Consider the following 13,980-nt stretch of genomic DNA (forward strand, 5'->3'; position numbering starts at 1 on the left):
GGCCGCAGCAGCCGCGGAGGGGCCCGAGCTTCCGTCCCGGCGCCGGCGGCCGGGACAGAAACTTCGGGCCGGGACAGCGCCCTCGGGCCGGGGCTTTGGTGGCCGGGACAGCGCCCTCGGGCCGGGACAGAACCCTCGGGCCGGGACAGCGCCCTCGGGCCGGGACAGCGCCCTAGGACTGGGACAGCGCCCTCGGGCCGGGACAGAACCCTCGGGCCGGGACAGCGCCCTAGGACTGGGACAGCGCTCTCGGGCCGGGACAGCGCCCTCGGGCCGGGACAGAACCCTCGGGGCGCGGCTTTGGTGGCCGGACAGCGCAGGCAGCGGAGCCATGAGCCCGGCAGGTCGGTGCGGGGTGGGTTGTGAGGGCGGGGAGGTCCCACAGGGTGTTGTGTCCCGGTGCGGTGCTGCGGATGGAGGCCTTGCCCTTGAGAGTAGCCCTCAAGTGCAAGCTCTTGTCTTGGCTTGTCTCTCTGCTGCATCTCTCATAGTGTCACAGTACCGACGTAGCTTTGCTGAAGAGGAGGAGATGTAGCGCCAAGAAGTTAGGAAATTAAAGAATAAAAGTTGCATGAGCAATGTTAATTCGATATATGTATACCTCCTCTGAATTGGCTAGTCGTGTGTTGTGTCATTAATTAAAATTGATCATCCTCTTGCAGTGTCTCAGCTCTCGGTATGGGATCCAGCCTGGAGTGTTCAGCAAAACCGTGCTAGACTTTGCACTGGAATATTAATTCCTTGTTTATGCTTTTATTGGTGTTTATTGTAATATCTGGGTGCCTCGAAACTGTTAGTGTGTATTTTGTTACTTCCTTGGTAGTGTTGGAACACATTATCCTATTGACTGGTGGAAAAATGTGATGAAAAGTTAAAATTACTTCTGAAGTTCTCATGTAAATCAGAGGCAGCCCTTAATCTGAACCAGAAACCTGTGACTCCATGTCCCTGTGTCCCAGTCATGTGCCCTTATTCACAGAAATACTGTCTATTTATGGCTCCCATTTCCTTCATGTGTCTTTGCAAGGCTCAGCAACACATAAATCAAGCCAGTGACTGCCAAGCTGGGCACTCAATAAAAAGGAAATGAAAGACATGTAGCAGGATACCAGAGGTTTGACTGACTTGCTTGCAGGGAGCTCAGGCTTATTTTCTTATTTTTGTGACTCTTTTATTAGATGGGACAATATTTTATCCTCATTTTCTGAATGAGGAATCAAGAAAGAGAAGTCTGAGAGCCTGAGTCTGCAAAGGTGACTCAATGCTTTGTTTTTCTGTTCTGGTTCATCTTTTTAAATTACTGCTTCCAATGTCAAGACAGGTTTTTTACCAAGTACTTTATATTTTGGATCATTTTATAACATCCGACTAACTGCATTAGTTATTAGTTATTAAATGCAGCTTTGTAATGACATTAGCTTTGCAAGCCATCTTTACCTACTACTCTCATTATACAGATAAAAATGCCAGGGAAGAAAGGCAGAATGATTTTTCCAGCTGTTTTATAAGAAGTTAGTTGTAGATAAAATATCAGAGCTCAGTACTGTTTTGCTTTCTACCTAAGGCCGGTGGTGAAATGGGTATGGTTATTGTACTGGTTGTTTTCTGTCTAGATCCAACATCCAGTACTGCAAGATTCTTTAAAGAAGAAAGCTGCATGTATGAGCAAAACTACACTTAATAGCCTTTCCAAATTTGCATATGCTATCCCAATTATTAGGCAAACTGATGTTTGAGGACGTGAGCAGTCAGCAGGGCAGTATTCTGATAATGACAGAAGTAGGCTCAGTGATCATTCTGTATCAATGACAGGATACCACTGTGCATGACCTGGGGGCATATAGTTTGGAGTCTGGATCTCGGTGAATAAAGGCAGTCAAATCCTGAGTATGCATGTGAAATAGCTGGAGTAATTGCTGAGTAAATATGTAAAAACACCAAATAGGGATGGCTGCTTTCCCAGCTGCTACTTGCAGCCAGTTCCACACATTGGCAGGGGAACAAGTAACAGTAGGCTCAGCCAGCAGAGGATGCACTGGCCTTCCACTCTGGCATCATTTGTCTCTGTCGCTTTTTCAGGTATTGCTCTGCCTAAGCCTCATCCACCTGTGACCTCCACACACAAACCTCTCTCCTGCAGGTTTGGCAAAGATTCAAACCTTTCTTTTACAGAAAGAGGTCTGTTGTCCATAATGGTGCATAGAAGCCTGTTTTCTCCTGATGGAACAGCATCTGTGAGGTACTGAGGTTGCTTCAGGTGGATTGCCCAAGGCCTAGTCAAGCTCAAATCTAAAAGCTGTTTGGGATGCTTGGTAGGACAGACAGGCTTGTTACTTGTCAGGACTCTGTAAAATACCCTAACCTAGATGAATTTTATGCAAATTCCATTAAAGCTGCTGTAGCTGGTAGAGATAAAACATCTGTAATGCATGATCTTTGATGATATCTGCCTTCCTTTGAGACAGGAGGCACTGACAGGATAACTTCATTGCTATGCCATGTTGGAGTCATCACTCCTCTCCACACTCAGGAGTGTAATTATCTTCATTGAGGTCTTTCCTTGGGTGTCCTTTACTTACACACTGGACATTTTTTTCTCTTCAGCTGTTTCTGGGTCAGTGTTTATGTAAGTGGTGTTCTGGGAGAGAATCTAGACAAGTAATACTTGATTTTTGTTTTTCTCAAGAATTAGGGAGTGCTTAAATTTTAGTAGTAAATGATTTTCAGCTCCTTCACTTTTAGGGAAAAACAAGAGTTCTCAGACGATGATTTGATTCAAAATCCAGATCTAGAGGTGGAGTTTTGAAGCAATTCAGTAATACCATCATAATATTAATGTTATTAATTATTAAGTAATATTAATTATTAAGTAATATTAATATTATTAATAATGTATTTGTAATTTGAGTATCAAAGAAGCCAGAACTGAAGTACCTCAAAGCAATAATTTGCCTTTGGAAGTGTTGGGATGCTAATTCAGATTCAAAAGTTTATCCTTACAAGTTTTGTTCCTTATGCTGATCCTCTCCCATTCTGTTGCAAGCAGCAGTTACTGAAGTTTGCATAGAAGCAATCGATCACCCACATTTGAAAAATTGTAGCACTGATACCACTGGTGTTGTGATAAAGGTGAAAGAAAGCACCAATTTCAGTTTCTTAAAAGAAGAACATTTCTGCCCAGGAACTCAAAAACCACAGTGTGACTCTCTCCCTGTCTGTGTATCTCTTGAAGCTGGTCTTTGAGGATTTGATTAGTTTATATACTCCTTTATTTGCTGGTAGTTAATAAAGAATGTTTTATATCCTCTAACAAGCTTGAGCACCCCAATGTAAACAGCAGCAATAGTTTCTGATTTAAGTACATCCCCCAGGGAGGTCCAGTGATTTCTGACTATTGTTAAAGAAATAAAGTTGTTCTGGCCTTTTTTATAAATCGAAGTCAGACTACTGCAATGTGAACTGTGATTAAAAAGAGCCCTATGTTTTATTAAATGTAAACAAAAATAATAATTTCAGAATGATATTGAAAATATTTTTTTTAAACCACTGTGAAGGAAGACAGGGAGGGAGTCATGAATACCAAGATTTAAACTGGAATCTATTTCATGTAATGATATTGATGTTCACTTAGTGTTTATTGGCTCCCTGCATTGTAAAAAAGCAAGGCTTTGTATGAAGCCACAGTGGATAATTTGTCACAGGCCTGACAGTTAAAGCAAACTGGTTTTACCATCCCCATCATCATGTTTTTCAACATTTCTGTGAGCTTTTGTGTACAGTTGGGTAAGAAAAGTTCCACACTTGTTTGACACTGAGGCTGTTCAAGCAGCGGTACAGCTGAGTTTGGAAAACACACATTTACATTTGGACCACATGCTTAACAGATGGAAAGGACTTGAAACTTTACACAGGTGTTTATAAATAACTGCAGTCTGTGGCTAAGGTTCACTGCTGTTGCTTCTGTGTGAGAAATAAAGAATTCATGTAAGACCATGAAACTGCAATGCAGTGCCTTTGTCAAGTTTCATAGTTTTTTCTCTGTACCTACTGGTAAACTCACTTCAAGTGAGTTATGTAATCTTGCAGGTTTTCACAGCTGGAAAAAATGTATGACTGAAAACAAATGTATGGCTGTGTCTAGTCTTTCTGCTGGAGAGTACCACATCTTCTGTCCAGGCCTGCATCCTTGAGTTTCCTTTCTGGAGAAACCAACATCAGAAAGGAGGCTTTCTTGGTTGTCAGAGTTTTGCCCTGACACCAAGTTAAGGTGAATCTGAATGGAGCAGCTGGATCTAAGAGCTGACACCTGGTCCTAGATCCCCTACTCTAGAGATGCATAAAAGACGTTCCTTGCAAGAAATAATGTTCGACTAAAAGATAAACAACCCCCTGTCCCCAAACCTGACTGAGACCCTGTAACATACAGTTCAGTTTATGTCTAGATGTGCTTTATCCTCCACATTTCTCAGCACTGGGGACATGCATGTGTTGTGCCTCTCAAACAAACCAAGGTATTTTCATGTAAAAATGTAATGAAGTATATTTTGTAACGTAATGAGGAATATTTGCACTCACTATTTATTGTTATACGTGCTTCCAATTAAAAAGAAAATACAAAACCCAAACCCAAAAAGAAATATTAAATTTTTTAGTTGTTCTCTCTACAGGGCAATTGTTAAATCATAAAGAATAAATAATTCAAGTTTGTTTACTGTAGTCAGTATAAAGTGATGTTTGCCTGTTTGTTTTTAATATTAGAGGAACAATTGTAATAGCAAGCATTATTTATTTTCAAGTGGAAAATATAAAAAATTCTAGAAGCTTTGGGAAAAACAGAACAATGAATAGAATAACATTTATGAATTAAACTTTTAAGAAATAAGGTAATATATGCTAAACATATAATGTACTTTTCTGTTTTTCATATTTTCATTTATTTGTGAAACATTTACAGTTTAAATAGATGAAAGAAAAAAATTATAGTATGCCTGGAATGAATCGAACATGGACAATTTTTAGTCATTTGAAGACTGAAAAGAAAAGCCTTAATTTAAGCAGTGCTATGTCCTCTGTAAAAATGAAAGGCTAAATATAGTACAGGCTTCAAAGGAGTTTATTGCTAATATGCTAGTGAGCATTAAATGAAAACAAGCACTACTTTAATCAGAAGCCACAAGTGTGGTGTTCCTCTGCTTTATTAAAATTTGTGATTGAAAAGACGTGAGCACTTGCTTTTTGTTAAATTATAATATGCATGGCCACAGAAATAAATTGCTTAAATGAACAAAACCATATTAACAGCAGAAACCAGATATCTTCTGAGTTTGATTAGGTTACCTTTAAAAATATGAAATACTGTGGGAAACTAGTAAATATGCAGTATTCAGTATAAAGCCCTTCAAGAAAAATTATTTTCCTAAGGTAATTTATTAGTAAAATTCTTTTGCAATGCTTGCAGCAGCATTCCTTTAGTTCAGTTGTGATTGTGTGCTGCTGGCCAGGATTGTGTGCTTGGGCTGGTGTATAAAAACTCCCAAGAAGGTGGCCAGTGTATCTCACCTTGTACAAGCCTAGAACAACTTGTTCCCATTGTAAACTCAGTTTAGAGGGGCATTTTAAGAGGGAAACAAAAAGTCCTCTGAAAAATGACTATTTTATCATTATTTTTCAACTGCCTTTTGTCTGAGAGAATTGAAATAAACAATTCATGTGAGTTATAGTCTCCATTCAAGTTTACTTCAAACTGAGGGAGGGTGAGAGCCCACATGCAGCAGGGGCAGGGGCTGGAGAGGAGGCTGAGTGAGCCCTTCCAGGAGTTGGTTAGAAAGGCATCTCAGATATACAAAATATATGAAAGAAGGAATGAAGGAAAGGTAAAGGTACCAGCAAGGATAATGGCACAGTTTTTACAATCCCTGACGGGATAAAGTGCAGGGACCCCAGGACCAAAGGGATGGACACGGGAACTTCTCTGTCTAATATGAATTTCATGCCAAAGGGGGAACAATTTTTCAAATGTTCTTTTGGCAAGTGGGAAAGACAAACAGGTGCATTTTATTCAACCACTATTGGTGAATGTGTGTGCTTTATTTTCATAGCTGCCTTTGCCCATTCCCTTCAAACACATTGTACAGGATTGGGAAAGGCCAGGAAGAATGAGATATAAACAGTAAGTTGGCTTGTGTCCACTGAGTTGTTTTGTAGGCACACAGTTTGTGGTAATTGGGTGACTGAGCCTCATCCCCAATGGGCTGCAGCTGTGAGCAGCAGGTGAGCAGCACTGACAGCAATGAGCCATGGAGGGCCCGGGGCACTGACCCATCACCAAAGGGAACAGAGGGCACACCGCTGCAATGCACGGACATGAGGGGTGTAAAAGGCTGGGCTGAAGAGCAAGAAGGGTGGATGCTTGCAGCTTTCTGGAGTAATGTTACTCTGTATGGGCAGACGCTTGAAGTCTTCTGATGGGGTATGGTGTTATTCTGTGTGGGTGAATACTTAAAGCCTTCTAAAATTGTATGGTGATACTCTGTGTGTTTTGGTCATCTCAACTGTGATGTATGCTGCGACACTGTTTTTTACTTTTTCTTTGTGTAACAATGTTTATTGCTTTTGGTTTTCTGGTTTTTTTTAACCCAGTTTAAGACTCTGTACTGACTGGGTGCAGCAAAACTGAACGGCTGCCATGAGCCAGATGAGTTTTTTGGCTTGCTCAGATCCTGCTGCTGAAGAAATTACTCTGTGAGAAGAGGATGAAGGGAGGGACTAGGTTGGGAGGGAAGCTGTGGGAGAGTCTGCTTTGTATCCCTGATTAGCTAGCCTGGTAATGATGTAGTGTGGGGTGCTGCAGGCTGCTCCTCACTAAGACCTGAAGTGGCAGAACATCAGGGGTTGCTGGAGTTCACACAGGTTACTTGAGATCGTTTGTCCTGACTTGAGGTCACTGGAGTCCTTGGTAGGGAACACTTGAGGTCATTTGGGCTGACTTTGACAGGAAGCCTCTTAGCACAGATGCTGCCTTTGGTCTTTGCTGTTTGTAGCATTCAACCAGGACAGCTAGACATGTGTGGACCTGTCATACTCAGGTCAAGGTCTCTAATTCTCTGGAGGTTTGTACTTCTCAGCTGGAAGAAAAGGATGGCAGGCTTCAGTTCTCAGTAGCCATAGCAAGGAGCTCTAGTGATTCATGGGCTAATATGAACTGTCATTGTCTACTTTATTCCCTTTATTTACTTGCCATTCCTGGTGCAGGGACCAGATGTGAAAAAGTCGGAATGGGCTGTTTCAAGTGTTCCTGGTTGTTAGGAAGGGTTAAGTTAATGATAGCTAGTGTTTGTAAAAAGGCAAATTGAGAAAGAAGAAGAGGAGGGATTGACAGGAAAGCTAATGTCTTTATAAACAATTTGATGGGTGAAGGTGTGTGTTACTGTCTTTGAAATGGGTCTTAATGTCTCCACTGACTCTGGGCTGCAGGTTGATTGCTGAGCCCAGACAGCTTGGCTGCTCAAACAGACAGGGGTCTGCACAAGCCAGAGTTTCTGAACACTGGGGTAGAGTAGTAGGTTCAAGGGGGGATATGTGGTAGGTGGTTTGGGAGGGCTATATCTTCCTGGGGCTCCAGCCAGTAGGGAAAGGAAGAGGGCACCATGTGGCTGAGAGTTTGGGATCAAAGGAGGCTGTGGCCTCCAAAACCTTGAGAGAGAAAACCCCGTGTGCATGTGCCCCAGGGGAATCTCTCCCTTTATTTGTTTATTCAAATAAAATTGCAGGACTCTTGTGTCTCTTTTTTTGCCATAAACCTCTGGCATTTGTGGATTTTCCTGACAAAAGCAAGGCCTTCAAGTAAGCCAGATAGACTTCCAACATCTTTATGAGACTCTAAATGATTCTAGCTCTGTCCAGAAAGTAAACTCTGGCAGCTTAATCTTACTTGAAGTACCTAAAGGTACTTTGCATTTCAAATTCATCTGAATCTTTTAAACAGTATTTTTTAAAGGTAGGCTTATATTATGAGAAAACTTTATAAAGATTTAATCAAATAATAGAAGTAGTCTTGCTTGGAAAGGATGTTCTGTAGTATCTGGAAAATCTAATAAAAATGCACAAAACTCAATATACCTTTTTTCCTCCACCCCCCTGAGATGTCTGTTTGTAGATATTTCACTGAGTCTCTGGTTGCTGTAGACTTCCTACCTCTAAACATGGAATGCTAATTCCCCAGCCTAGTGTGTCTCAGAATAACTCTATTTAATCAACAAAGCCTTGTTGCTGTGCACTATCAAAGGAAATTTTGCCAGTGTTTTAAATCAGAACTTTAAGGTTCTTATACATGCTTTCTAGTTTTGCAACACAGTAATCTTATTGAAACTTTCAAATGTGTTTCTCTCCCATATCAATTCCATTCCTTGTTCAAGACTAGCTATTTCAGAGGAGGCCAAATCTAATTTGGCCTCGAATGAAATAGTCTGTAATGATTGAATTGGGGGAAAATGTATTTTCAGTGGAAGTTTAGGCCAGATCCTACATTTAGCAGTTTGGAAGCAGAAGAATTTTATGCTTAAAGGGTACATTCAGGATAGTTTCATTTTAATTTTCTGCTAGTGTTCTTGCCGAGCTATTGTCAGCTGGTTTTCTAAGAGTTTAAAAACAGTTATGTTTCATTGGCAAGCTTACAGCCTGTATTTCAACACTGATACTTATAGAAATCATTGAAATGGCAAGCCATGTTTCTGTATCTTAGCTTGTAAATATGTAATGTATGCCATAGTTTTTGTACTCCCACATGCTGTTAATTTGAATTTTGAATGGCATATATAATAATAAGTAGCATTCATTTTGAACACAACCATGCCTTAAATAATACAGTTAAAAGGCAGAACTATCCTTTCAAATTGTGACAACTCATTCATTGGCTGTAACATTTTGGAGACTTCTGTGAAAAGTTAGTCCTTTTTATCAGAAATCAAGGGCTGAACATTAACCTAAAATACTTAAAATATTACAAAAGTCAATTACACTATTTTATTTCTCACCACAATTATGCCACAGATGAGCATTGTAACATTTGAATTTCCAGGTATACATGCTCTCCGCTAAACAATCTGTTTTGCTTAATAAGTGAAAAAGTTTTCACTTTTGTGTAACAAAAAACCAATCCAGTACTGGATAAATGATAGTTCAGGATCTAAGTCTTTATCAAAGTAGTAGAATTCTTTAGAGGAGTATTTCCAAATGTAAGTTCCTCTACTTTTATAGGTATTTATTTCTTTCTGAAAGATCAGAAGGATGAGAGGAGGTGTAAGCACTGTCATTTTTTGAAATTGACTTTTGAGCATGTTGTTTTGTTTGTGGATATTTCTCTTCTTGGTATATTGCTAAAATCTGGATCACTGAATTTTGATATCATAATGAGAATTAAATTTAAGAAATGTTTCATTTTTTTGTGGTCCTGATTAGCCAGGCTGGGTACCTGCAAGGGCATTAAACACTACAGGAGCGTATAGCTCTCCAGTCTGTCCCATCTATAGAGTCAGTAGAAGTTGCTGTGCTCAGGTATCTCCTGAGACACCTGCTTTGGCACAAGTGTGCCCAAGAGAGTGGGAGCTCACCTTCATGCTCATGTTTGGTGTGCTCTAGCACTGAGTGGGTGTGGGCAGGGAGCACTCTAAGAACTTTGTTTCCTAATGCTGCAAGGCTACTTCCACATTGGTAAGTGGTGTTCCCTGCTAAACAGGATGTGCAGAGCACAGCAGTGAGGCCTGAGAGCTGTGCAAGGTACATTGTAGAGAGGTTGTTTTAGACTTGCTCTGGTCTGATCCTATGGCCTTTGAAGGCAGCGCACGTGAGGGGTGATTCGGAACATTTGAGATGTTTGTGCAGTTACCACGTTAATCTGCAGTAAATGGTAAATGGAAAATGGAACAGGCAGAATAAGCTCCAGAGGAGGAAAATGAAAACTGCACATTGTTTTTCATACCTTTACCAAATATGCAAGTGGTTATTGCTGAGCAGCTGGCACTTGGTAGTGTGTTAAACTGTGGGATCCTGAGGAGTCTTATATTAGACACTAATGAAATACAAGTACAATGACCATGGTGATAGACCTATGATGGCATCTGCCTGTTTAATTTTTATATGTTTCTTTTTTCTGAATACTCGAGAGGAAAGTCAAAATGTAGTTATACAGATTTTGTTGAACAACAAGGGACTTGATGATGTAAAAGGCAGGATGCTTCATAATTCTTTGGTCCTGGCCTGGCTACCTCAAGCTTCTGAGTTTTACTGTATTTGAACTACACAGGTTCTCTGACTGTAGTGGGATAAGGTTTATCTTGGTGTCAAAACCAGTTCAGGACAGATTTGTTTTCACTTTTTTTTCTGTACCTTTTGAACTAGAAATGGATGATAATGTGCTTGAAATGGTGGAAGCACCAGTGAGATACTTTTCTTCCAGTGTACACAATTGTGTAGACCTACTTTTCCTGTTTCTACCCCACAGTGAGACTGTACTGCAATGTAGGGTGGGTATGTATTGTATAGTAAATCTGTTTGTAAGAACCTCAACATATAGAATGGGTTTATTTCCAGGAAACATCTTTGTGGTCTAAAGCAGTAGTAGTTATACAAAAATATTTCTGCAAGGTCTCCCACTGGAGGAGGACCCAAAATTGTTACCCAGGTAACTCTCCAATTTGTTCTTGTTTTAGGACCAGTAATAATTTTGAGAATTTGTTTTGCAAGGTGGGGGGGAAGGTAATTGTTTGTGTTAAACCTATACTGAGGATATGTTCTTCTTGGAAAAATGTCTTTTGAATCTCGTGAAAGCTGCAGCATGCATTCGGGCATCACATTCAATTTTGCAGATACATGGTTAAATTCGTGAAGGCAGGTTGGCATTCGTTTAACTAAGCTGCTTGCTTTATCCAATGGACAGAAATACAAGTAGTTTCTTATATGGCTGGTCTGTAGAATCTGTCTTAAGGCAGTGGAGAGGAAGCAAGGGTGGGTTTAATATAGAGAAGTCAGCCTTCAACTGAATTTTTTCCTGAGTTTTTTATTTAGCTTGGTTTTTAACTCATTGTTAGCTCTGTCATTGCTCATTTTTTGAAGGTGCATGCTTATGTAATTATTTTCTACTTCATTTACTTCCTTCTGTGTGCAACATTAGCATGAATGCTGTTAAAGAGTTCAAAACAAATAAGAAGTGGTTGTCCACCACTGATGGGATATTTGTCTTGGGTTGTTCTGTTGTTAGTGTTTGGGTGTTTTTAGTGACTGTCATTTATTTGTCAGAAAAGGAGGAAAGAAAAGAGCTCAAACTGGAGGACAAGTTCTTTTACAGCCTCAAAACTCAGACATGTTATACATCAAACAAAAACTGCTTATCACATTTACTTAAATTTCTGGGTGAATGCTCAAGTAAATGAGTTGCATTAAAATATGGATTTATGATTGGATTGCAAAAGCAGGAAAAGATCAAGCCATCTAATTTGTGGGATCTCAAAAGCCCTCCCTCAGTACTCTGACTTGTGGCAAAGGAAGCAGTAGGTTTAGAAACCCAGTATGTGTGGATGATACACTGGAACAGGTTGCCCAGAGAAGCTGTTGATGCCCCATAAAAGCAAAGATTCCCAGCCAGGTTGGATGGGCCTTTGAACAGCCTGTTGTAGTGGAATGTGTCCCTGCCCATGGCAGTGGCTAGAAGTGAGGTGATCTTAAAGGGTCCTTTCCAATCCAAACTATTCTATGACTGCTCTAAGAGAGTGCTGCCAGATTTCTACAGATTTCTTGTGTCAAGGGTAATCTAATTTAGGAATAGTTGGAATGTCACCTATGGTTATTTCAGTGTATTTAATCACATTACAAATTCAGGTAACACAAATCAGAGCATAAATTGCAGTAAATGGTACTATTTATTGATAAATATTGCCTGGTGATCAGTGTCTGTCAAGACCCTGGCATACAAATTAGACTACTTAATGTGTAGGACACTTTCTTGTTTTGTACCTCAGTTGCCATGGTGTGACCTTCCCAGACCTTAGCTGGTGGAATCACAGCAACTTACCCAAAATTTTATTTCTTACAGTATCAATGTGTTTTTGTTTTGTTGTGGAAGCACTATTTTCTGAAATATATTCTCTTGTCTTAGAGGTAAATGTACCGAATTTCACAATAATGTTTTCCCTAAATAATATCTGCTGAACATGTATTCCATTCTTTGTTTCTTATTTTGAAGAAATTGAAGTTAAGAATTTGTGAGAAATGGAAGTAACAATGGAATCAAAGGGGGCAGATAAAAAAAGGTAAGAGAAGGCAAAAGAAAAAGCAAAGACATTGAATTTAAGTCAGAATTTAAATGTGATGATAAATCCAAAATTGCCTGCACTATGTCAGGATGAGAACATGTAAAGGCATCCTGATAAGAGAAACTCTGGAAATTAAAAAAAAAAATTCAGATAAAGAGGATGCTTTTGTCTGCCCTAACAGGACACTTTGAAATTAAGGGTTTTTAAATATTTCATGTTTATAAAACCATAGTTATACTATAAGGGAAATCTTCAAGTGGTGGTTACGTCTGGTAGTGCAAACTTGATACAGCTTCCTCAGGTTTTCCTGTGACTTTAAAGACTTGTTCAGGTTTTTATGTGACCTTAAGGACTTGTTCCATGGCAGTCATAAAAGAGTAGCATATTACTCCAGCTCTTCGTGCTGTCATTATGGTATATTTCTTTTCATTATTTGTTCATGTCTAAATCATTTTTGAATTACCTGATTGTTTTGTGCTAAAATCTACTGAAGGTGCAATTTGCTCTCCAAGAAGTGCCTGTAATGACAGGAGATTTTACCTCTTTGCAATTGTGATAGAGGAGCAGGTCTACCTTGAAATAGAGAAATGGTTTCTGTCCTCTATATCCCATGTTTGTGTTTAGCCTTGTTCATTAGAAGCAAGAGCCTGTGTCCGTCAGTAGATATTCAGCTGAAAGGATCCATAGGACAGATCAGAGAGAAAGGCCTAAACCAGGAAATAAGGCCATATTGCTTGATGACAAACAGCTTTTTGGGCATAAAATTAGCTTTGTCATGTTTGAGAGTCAGGAATCTTTCTGGTCTACCTGTGCCAGGTTGGTGCTGTGGAAGGACACCCCAGGAATATTTTTGGTTCTGTTTTCCCATTGTTACCATAAGGAAGATAAATGGTTTTCTTTACAGGGAAAACCAACTAGGTCAAGGGAAAACTGATGCCATTTCTACAAACATTTTTTCTCTCTGTGGAACCTAATTTTGCCCACTCCAGACCTCGCTAAGCTTAGTAAGAAGGATGAAGTCATGAGGCTTGATTTCATAGAGATAGAGCAAGTATTTGTTTTCACATACAATTTAGCAATTACCAACAGAAGGTACATAAAGGATGAAAATGTTCTTGTTACATGCTAGTTAAATAGGCATTTGAGAATAGAAGTGCAGCCACTGCTGGCTGATACAGTGAGGGCAACAATGTCCTTTGTTTTAGGATAATTGCTTTAATTGAAACAGGTGTACTGCAGCAATTTTGCTACTTTGTGATCTCACTCTAAAGTTTACAAGTGGCTCTTATAATTTTCATTTCCTTTACTGGAACACCTCAGAGAAGCAACATGAATGGCTTTGAAAATGTTTTCCATTATCTGCAAGTAGTTCTAAAGTGCTTTCTGCTGTCCTTCCTGCAATGAATGCTTTTTGGCTTCCTTCAGGGGATTTGCCTTGCAGAATTCCAGAAACCAAGGGCTGGAGTTGCATTTTGAGACACATTTACTGGATGTGTGTGAGGTGTGCTGACTGGGAAAATCAATGCCTTCTGGATGAGTGAGGAGCAGTTTGTTATGCTAAGGCCACTCATTAGTGCTGAATTAAATGTTCTCATTCTATTTCCAAAGGTTAGATTCCAGGAGTTGTTTGAAGTGCTAGTGAAACTTTTTCCAGTTTTTATCATACCACTGTTAG

The 13,980-nt window shown here is 39.8% G+C and overlaps 1 protein-coding gene across 1 annotated transcript in view; it reads left to right on the top strand.

The window, feature by feature from the left end:
- The first annotated feature begins 286 nt into the window (after positions 1–286).
- Positions 287–13,980, top strand: part of BANK1 (B cell scaffold protein with ankyrin repeats 1) — a 134,635-nt gene continuing 120,941 nt past the window's right edge. Inside the window, exon 1 of the mRNA XM_058804077.1 lies at positions 287–344. Within this exon, the coding sequence (XP_058660060.1) occupies positions 332–344 (13 nt within the window). The 5' untranslated portion in view covers positions 287–331. The remainder of the gene's footprint in view (positions 345–13,980) is intronic.

This window comes from Ammospiza caudacuta, chromosome 4 (genome assembly GCF_027887145.1).
Source record: "Ammospiza caudacuta isolate bAmmCau1 chromosome 4, bAmmCau1.pri, whole genome shotgun sequence".
In the NCBI taxonomy this organism is placed as follows: domain Eukaryota; kingdom Metazoa; phylum Chordata; class Aves; order Passeriformes; family Passerellidae; genus Ammospiza; species Ammospiza caudacuta.